This window comes from Austrofundulus limnaeus, unplaced genomic scaffold (assembly GCF_001266775.1).
Source record: "Austrofundulus limnaeus strain Quisiro unplaced genomic scaffold, Austrofundulus_limnaeus-1.0 Scaffold195, whole genome shotgun sequence".
NCBI lineage: Eukaryota > Metazoa > Chordata > Actinopteri > Cyprinodontiformes > Rivulidae > Austrofundulus > Austrofundulus limnaeus.
Genome location: NW_013952597.1, coordinates 310978 through 320138, shown reverse-complemented (window position 1 = coordinate 320138; position 9161 = coordinate 310978). Strand labels below are relative to the sequence as shown.

At 41.6% G+C, this 9161-nt stretch overlaps 1 protein-coding gene across 1 annotated transcript in view; it reads left to right on the top strand.

Annotated features, from left to right (window-relative positions):
• mbnl2 (muscleblind-like splicing regulator 2) overlaps positions 1-6927 on the top strand; it is a gene marked incomplete at its 3' end in the record, with an annotated part of 48068 nt that extends 41141 nt beyond the window's left edge. The window contains 5 exon segments of the mRNA XM_014018561.1: positions 80-340; positions 3575-3628; positions 3976-4126; positions 6026-6061; positions 6875-6927. Coding sequence (XP_013874015.1) covers positions 80-340; positions 3575-3628; positions 3976-4126; positions 6026-6061; positions 6875-6927 — 555 coding nt within the window.
• Between the last annotated feature and the right edge of the window lie 2234 nt (positions 6928-9161).

Genomic DNA, 9161 nt, shown 5'->3' with positions numbered 1-9161 from the left:
GTGTGTGTGTGTGTGTGTGTGTGTGTGTGTGTGTGTGTGTGTGTGTGTGTGTCGGTCCACCCGCCTCTCCTCCTCCCAGGTCTGCCGCGAGTTCCAGCGGGGCAACTGCGCCCGCGGTGAGACGGACTGCCGCTTCGCTCACCCAAGCGACAGCCCCATGATCGACACCAGCGACAACACCGTCACCGTCTGCATGGACTACATCAAGAGCCGCTGCTCTCGTGAGAAGTGCAAGTACTTCCACCCCCCGGCTCACCTCCAGGCCAAGATCAAGGCCGCCCAGCACCAGGCCAACCAGACGGCTGTGGCCGCGCAAGCTGCCGCCACAGCTGCCGCCATGGTGAGAGCGCCACTCGACAGGACACCCACTGTACTCTGTTCTGACTGGTTAAGACAGTAAACCCTCACAAACTGGTTCTTTTAGTAACGTAGCCATTATTCACAAAGGTTCTGCTTGTTCTGAGTTGTAACAGAACAAGACTTGTAAGGTCCAGATGGGGACTAAAAGACCCATTTGGGGCTCCTGACTGCATTACTTCTTCAGTTTTCTAGCTTTTATAGTCCTATGTGTTTTACTGTCTGTGTTGGATTAAATAAAGATGTAATTATAAATTTATATATATTTATATTTTACAAACAAACATTTAGTCTCATTATCCRCAATAAATAAACACAACTTTATATTTTTAAACTTTTTTTGTATAAATATAATATAGATTTATTTATTCCTATTTGTATATTTATGTTTTTTTTTAATGCAAAACATAGTTTTTAACTCCGTGATGCTTACAAAGACACAATCAGCGATCTATAATGTGGAGCACTGTTTTATTAATGTACGAAGCAAACCCTCCTCTGCTGGTTTATTCTAGTGGACTCCAGTGTACAATCCWCCAACAATAATCACCCTGCAGAGAGGCAGCTGCGTACAACAAACAGATCAGTAGAACGCCACAAGAACAATCTGTTATTTCGCTGCAGTCCTCTTTTTTTTTTTCCTTTAAATTTTCCAATGCCCTTGTTAGTTCATACAAAGACAATGCGCTGGCTCAACCCCCTCCATCCCACTTCACTGTTCTCTCRGTGATAAGTGCAGTGCCCTGCACATCCGTGCAAATTGAATCTGGGATGAATTCAGCATCCCGGATGGGAGTTTACACTCCTTTCCTCTTTCAGTTTGAAAAAAAAAAAAAGAAAACCTCCCACAAACGAGACAAAAGTAGACAAGAAAGGGGAAAAATCCGATACAGGACCAAAGAATAGTTTGGCTGTTTCCCCACCTCCTCCCTCTCCGGGTTTTGAGTGGCTTCTTTTGATTGGTCCTTCCTCTACTGCACTTGCACACCTTGCACTGCGCCAGTATGCTGACTGACTCTTATTATTATTTATTTATTTATTTCCCTCCTCCATGGCATGGGCATGCTGTATGCGCTGTACATCCTGTACCTCCATTGCTGCTGCTTTGCTGTTTTTTCTTTTCTTCCTCTGTGAGCCCACAGTGTGGCAGCTGCATTAAAGAACAGAAAACGGCAAATTAAAACACACCTTTGTTTAAAAAGCATAACACTCCGACACTCATATGCTCTAGTTTATTATCTTTATGACCCAGTTCCCAAATTACCCTCACCCGTTCCAGTCTATGCTAGAGGTGAAGAGGGTTAACCTGAAGACAATAAGTTGTTTACTCAGCGTCTTTAATCCAATTGTCTTTGAGCTTTAGCCTAAGCTGAAGTCCTTTTTATTGAAGCGTAATCCATAAAACCTGCACCGCTGCAAATGTCATTATCCATAATTCACTTTAAGAAAAGAAGAAGTCCGTTGCAGAAAAGGTTACACATTAACCAAAGCAGGAACAAGAYCATCTTTATGGAGGTTGTGTTGTTTTTACTGTGCCACATTGTGTGTCGGTCGCCATGCTGTGATCTCCTCCCTCATTGCAAGTCAAATGCAATCATCTTTTTCTTTTCCCCGTCACTTTATTAGACCATCTCTCATTCCAACTAACGCCACAGAGCATCAGTGTTTTTAACGTGGATGGATGGAAACTGTGAGAAAGTTCACATTTGTGAATCCAGAGGCTTGTGCATGGATCCCCTTTAGGTGCCTCATTCATCATATTCATGTCTTTTTTTTTCTTTCCAGCACTCGCATCAAATCTTAACAATGTCTGGATAAATTACCTAATGCCACATAAAGACCCTGTCATGCTATAAAATTTTAGACAACTTATACTGACTGATGAAAATTTTGTTACAACTATATTGTAGATAGGTCCAAAAGAGGTTTCCAGTAGATTTTTTTATTCCATCTTTAGTTTCGACATTTTTAGTGTTGGACAAACCTTTCACAAGTTGGCATAAGTTGTCTAATTTTGGATGCATTTGACTCAAATAATAAACAGAGCTCCACATTCTGTTATTAAGCTGTAACTTCTGCAAATTCTGCACCAATTACAGTTTTCTCAGCTGATTTCTGATTATTGTCAAACTTCAGTCTGTTTATCAATTTTGGCAAATTCTGATTTCTCAAAATTAGGGGTGTCCCAATACAAAGTACAAGTACTTCACTTTAGGTACTTGCCGATACTGAGTACCAATGCTGAAAAGTTAAAGGAGTTATTACCTAAGCATTACACAATGAATTTAGACACGTTTTAAAAGTTAAGAATACATCAGACAGTCTGCTTTCTTAACTTTCCCTGTTTATCTTAAAATATCTCAAAGCTACCAACATTTTTTATCTTTTGACCTCGGTTATTTGCACAGTGGAAMAGGAGATGATGTCATCAAGCATAAATGTCTGAAAAATCTGGTGTTTTTATGAGTATTTGAGGCTGGAAATGCTCCCCAATACTGACACTAGTATCTGTATCGATACTGTGACTGCTCAAAATAATTAACAGTRTACAAAATATACATTTTCAAATATCACACAATAAAACCTTAAACAAAATAAACAGGCTATTACTAGTGTGAATTACCAGGGAATAAAAATATAAAGTGAATTAGGAAAAAAAAWTACATTTTTATGTCAAACTGGCCTATGAAGCCAAAAATCAGATGATTCAGGTGCTTCCCRACTCGTACAGCAGCCATTTGAAACCGTCTTCCTGCCTGCTGTGAGGGCGGAGTTGACTCATCCAAATGACCTTTGACCTGATCTTACAGACATTTCAGGAGCCACCTCACATAATCAGTTGAACCAGTTGTTTTCTACTTTTTTTGTATTTGTTGTTGTGAAGATATTTTAAAACTTAACTAGCTGGTTCAGAAACAAAGAAAAAAACATATTAACGAAGAGTTAATATAGATGCTTTTTTTGTGCTTTTTGTACTAATTCAAAACTTAGCAATGTTTTTTTAAAGTAAAGTTTTTTTGTTTCTGTGCATGCCTATTGTTTTGTATGTGGTATACTTGCATTCAGATTATTTTTTTGTTTTGTTTTTTCCTTCTCACCTATCCACAATGCAATGCTGTCCCCCATGATGCACCTCTGCTTGCTGTTACCTGTATGTTAATACGCTTGAATCCCATTGGCCCACTGCCATCATGTGCTCGCTGCCTGCTAATTAAAGACTCAGTCGACTGCCAAAGCAATGAAGCGACCCCTCGAGGCATCTGTAGACCTGGTACTTTGACCTTTCACCTTTTGCTTTGCATGTAGCTTCTTTAATTGTACTGTAGCCACTCACAGAGTTTGATTTGGCTCTTTTGTTGTTGTGAAAACTCTGTAAAACTCTTTAATGTCAACTCCCAAGTGGATTTCATTTTTAGATTGTAATGAACTGAACAAGTAATGTTAAAAAACAATTTCAGCTCTTGTAGACGATTGTCTTGCTATGACGTAGCCATACAGCAAAGTTTCCATTTCTGCCTTTCTTGTGCTGTGCGTAGACAAATAATAATAATACGAGTGGATGAGAACACAGTTCARATCTCCCATGCTTCTGCTTTCTGTGTGTTTCTCGGTGGCAAGGCGTTCCCCCACGGCGTCCTCCAGCCGCTACCAAAGAGACCAGCACTTGAGAAGAGCAACGGAGCCAGCTCCCTGTTTAACCCCAGTGTTTTGCACTACCAGCAGGCGCTGGCTAACGCACAGCTCCAGCAGCCTGCTTTCTTTCCCACAGGTAAGAGCTCCCGACTGACACATGCAAACAGATCTGCACACGCCTGGAAGCACACCTAAAGCCCAGCAGCGGTTTAGCAGCTTTACTGCTTTTTAGTGCTACGTTTCTTTTAGAGACCATAATGATAGCTAATGTGATAGCTTGTAGTAGCACAGGATGAGACCAGTGGTGGGCACAGCTAACCAAAAAGCTAGCATCGCTACACTCAAAACCGCCAACTAAAGCACTAGCTACACAAATGCTAAACTGCTAAACAGGTAAGAAAATTAGCAGAAGCTAACGTTAACGCTAACTCAAGGTCTCCTTTAAACAGAGATATGTGGGATCCACTGAAATCTTGGCTAAAATCTCATAATTATTTCTATGTCTAACAAACACAAACCTTTGAATCAGGAAGTAARCAAATTGCACAAAAGTAACATGAACTAAAAGCCTAAGTCTCAGTTGTTCACCCCGTAGCTTCTTCACACACAACCAACATGTCTGCTGTAAGTTTCATCACAGTCCAACCAGGATTCACTGAACCACGAGCAAATAAACCAGAATTATATTTCATCAAAAAGTCCATCTTACATTTGCTGCATTGTCCCTGAATCATTAATCCACTGGGATAAAAACTGAGCAACTACATCTCCCAGAGTGCTTTAGGGCATTTCCCMCAGCTTTTTGACAATATTTGAAGGATTTGAGTGAACTAAGGTGCCTCACTCAGTCAGTGTCACACGTCTTCATCTCCTAGTTGAAGACTAACGCAGGTGGACACACAAATGATGCTACACGCACACACAGGACACGTGAAGCAGGCCTGCAGCGCTGCATGTGTGAGGAAATAGTTGCTTTTGTTAGCGGACTCAAATTTAGCTGTTAGTAGAACTGTGCCCACCACTGGATTTCTCCAGTGGTCCCCTTAAAGTCCTTTTACTGAAGTTGTCTTAAAACTAGTTTCAGAAAAATGTATTTTGAATATTTTGATGACGAGGTCAGAGCTCCAACACTTCCTGTGTGTTGTATTATCTCTGTGCTGACGTCAGGTATCAGTATATCGTGCAGCCCTATTTGAAACATTTTGATGACTGAGTTTGACCAAAAGAAAAAAAGTCTCACTTGGCTGGAMGCTTCGTGTGATAACCTGTTTGTGAAACAAATGTTTCTAACTTGATTTAACCCAGATTTGAATAAAAATCTCTGCACATCATTATACTGACGCTGCACGAGGCCATTTCTCTCACCTCTTTAGTTTTATTCACTTTCCCTTTTGTTCTAATACAGAATCGCATCTCTGTATTTTGTTTGATTTTTTTTCTCCTCTCATATTGTTAGATCGGAAATGTAAATTAGATTAGTTGCAGCTATTTATTTTCAGACGTTTGTAACCGTGAAGATGCTATGGATTGATGGAAACTTGCTGAAACATATAAAATGTAAAACAGCAAGTTGTTTTGAGTTTTAAAAARTTGATGCGATGAGTTTCACATTTTGTTTAAAAATCAGCATCCCATAAAGATTTGTTAGTTTATAAGAAAAAACAGCAGATTTGGCAAGTTTAGGAAAGCATAAATATAAAAGTTTATTTCACCAAACCCCACCGATAATGACACTCACCCTCAGCTTTGCAACACTAGACATTAATTTCATTTCATAGAAACTCTTAAGTTTTTCTTTATATTTGATAAAAACCGTTTTATTTTCCCTCCACTAATTTTCAGCAGCTTTACTGCTTTCATTGCTGCTGTACCATCCGAGCTGAGTGAAGCGTGAACTTCAAATTTTTTTAATCAATTTTGTCTTGTCGAGCCTTGTTGTTGCCCCCCACCACACACCTCCATTAACCCATTTCTCTCCTTCTTTGTCTCCCCTCCTTTCTCTCTCTGTCTCCTYCTCTCTGCATGAACCCAACAGGGTCAGTGTTGTGCATGACTCCTGCTAGCAGTCTTGGTAGGTCCTGACATTGCTGTCATACACACACTCAAGTCTGATTTACCCTTTWTTTTGTGGGGGATGTGCAGCCCCTCACAGGTGAGAGGTGGTGATAAAACTTCTTTAACGTGCCCTTTTCTTAATCAAATGTGCTTTTTTTAGTATTTATTTTGTGTCACCTGAAGAAGTTGCAGCTCCACTTTCTCGTCTCCCTTCTGACTTTGTAGCTCCTGAGTGTTTTAGTTTCTGATTAAAAGTTTTTGAGCTGTTTGCTGTTCTGTGTCGAGCAGGAAATTTCATTCAGTTTCCCAGAGAAATCCTGCAACTTTAAGATCCTTAATGGCCAGTTTTTTTGACCAGATATGAGGACTTTTAAAACTGCACTTCCAAAAATGAGTTTCATGCTAATTGATGCTAACGTCTCTGGGAACAACAGCAAACTAATTTTGGGTGTAAATTTCCTAACTTGTGATTGTAATCAGCTTTTCTCCTCTTGTTTTTGTTTTTGTTGTCCTCCCATGCTGTCCTCCTCCTCCTCCTCCTTCTATCTTTATTTTTCTGTCCTCGCTTTGCATTGTGAACGGTCGCATGCCATCTGCCGGTGTGTAACCCCCCGCCCYCCCGCCTCCTAACGACGGCCTCGCTGGCTCTCTGCTCAAACCGTCCACGCACACGCCACGACTGTCACCATGGTTACCATAATGCTACCTGTCCATCGCTACCTCCCCACAACCTTCTCCCTTTCCCCTCCCCACTTCACTCCTTTAAAAAAAACCCAAAAAAACAAAGTCCCAATGATGTACAGTGCTACGCCTGCTACTGTCTCTGCAGCAACAACTCCTGCCACAAGTGTCCCCTATGCAGCAACAGCACCAGCCAATCAGGTTTGCTCCTTTTTAAAGCTTTCTTTCATCAGTCCCCGGAGCTCTGAATAAGTCCTGCCACAATCAGCTGCGCGCCGGCAAAAAGGCCGAGCGAGCTCACGCCGGCATAAAAGCCTGCGAGTGGGTGTTTTCCTGGACAAATTCGAGCAAAAGAAAAAAGAAAAAGAAACAAAGAAAGGAAAGGCTACCTGTAAGAGCGGCTGGCCTCTTCTAAAGCACGTCACGCGCTCGCTGAAAGCACTTCTTCAGAGCTCCCACATTTTGCAAGTAGTACTTGTGTTGTGTTGCACCACTTCCTGGTTTTGTTTTTGCATGTTTTCTTGTTCCATCTGCAGTGTCATCTGAACTGCTTGTGTGCTACGCAAACACACACACACACACACACACACACACACACACTTAAACACACAATCATGTCAGCAGCCATCTTGGATTCTTCGTTTTTACGGTTTTCCTTGATTAAAGCAGCGGTTCGGTTGTCGAGGCGAGACGGACAAGGGCAAAACGTCTGAAAATGGCCTCCGAGCAGCGGCTCGGGGTCAGCGGGAGCCGGTGAAGTAGGGCCGGGTCTGAGTGCCGGTGTGACGCACGTGCGCCCCCATTTTTATCCTGGAAACTTCAACACAATGGCAGACCCTCTGGCCTCACGCGCACAGCCTGTAATCATTTACTAGAAGATCTGTGCCGAGGTGCTTTGAGGACACAGAAAAACGTGCTCCACATGTTGAAACGTGGCCACAGGCATCTCTGTCAGAGAGCAGAACTGGTCCAGAACTAAGCATTTATGTCAACATAAAGAAAAGCAATTGTGTAAAACAGAGCTGCCAACTCTCTCACATTGAGCGTGAGTCTCAGGCATCTGATGGTTTTCTCACGCTCTCACGCCACACCCAGTTTCTCACGCTGACAACTGACTAACGCCAATAACTCTACTCCAGTTCACTTTTTTATTATAARAACGCATGTATTGATATAAATCCWGTCCATGTTTTCACCGCAAACTGTGRTGTTACACACAAGGACATGCTAGGTTGTTATCCAGTCCGTATTTTCGCAYCAACCTTCCATCTACCTGTAAACAGCAGCTCTGTGGAGCYGGAGAGCATGSATCTGCAGACGAGGAAGCCCCGTGTGCTTCCCGTCCCAAATTAAAAACAGAGAAAGAAAAGAGGCGAGCCGTGCTGGTAAATTAACTAACATGTTAGAAAGAAAGGAGAATGGATGGATGTAGCAGAGAAACTAAGAGGGGAAAAGGAAACAGTTTGTGTGAGATGCAGCCTAATGAGTTAARKAAACATTTTCTGTGATAAAGTGGCCGAGGTCAGACTGAAGCCGGGCCACAAACCCAACAGAACCAGGTTCTACATCCATCATCACAGACTGAGGTTTTATGTGTTTGTGTTTCTGAATGTGTTCATGGCTCACAGGACATTAACTACCTGCAGAAATCTTTAATCTGCTTAAATAACACATTTAAATCGGTTCAAACTGACTGATTAGAAAAATACGTTTTCTTTATTGTAAAAGAAAACATATCAAGTAATAATCTGTTTTCTTCTTCTGTTGCTGTAATACAGTATATTGTTATTTTTACCAGCTCAAGAAAAATACATTTCACTGAGTAGTTCATCTAGTGCGTGCGTGTGTGTGTGTGTGTGTGTGTGCGTGTGTGTGTGAGAAAAGCAGCCTCGTGGGGACCAAAGTGAATCGTGGGGACCACTGCCAGGTCCCCACGGGTCCAAATGTATGTTACAGGTGTGGGGTTAGGTTTAGGACCAAGGTAGGACAATGGATTTGATTGTAGAAAAAAACAACAATTTTTTATACTGCAAATCAAGTAATCATGTTAAAAATCGGTATTCACGTTAAAATTGTTCCATTTGCATCCGTGCTGCGATCACATTAAATGGCTCCAAACCAAGCTCTCAGGATGAATTTAAAACTCAGCCTCTCCTGACCTTGAGTGAAAAATGTCTGACTTACCTCGTAACATTTTGACTGAACATAAATCACAAAATGCTTTTCGTAGAATCCGACAGTTACTCTAAACATAACATCTGATCAAGAAGATGTTTAAAACTGACATATTTAACCTTTAAATCTGACAGGTCTATAAAGTAGTCATAACAGTCAGTTTCTAGTGTAGGATGCAGCCAACAGGTAGAGATGACGACATTTCCTCAGCAGCTGCTGCCATTTCCTTCCCAAACTGCTGTGACCAGATTGTGCAAGGC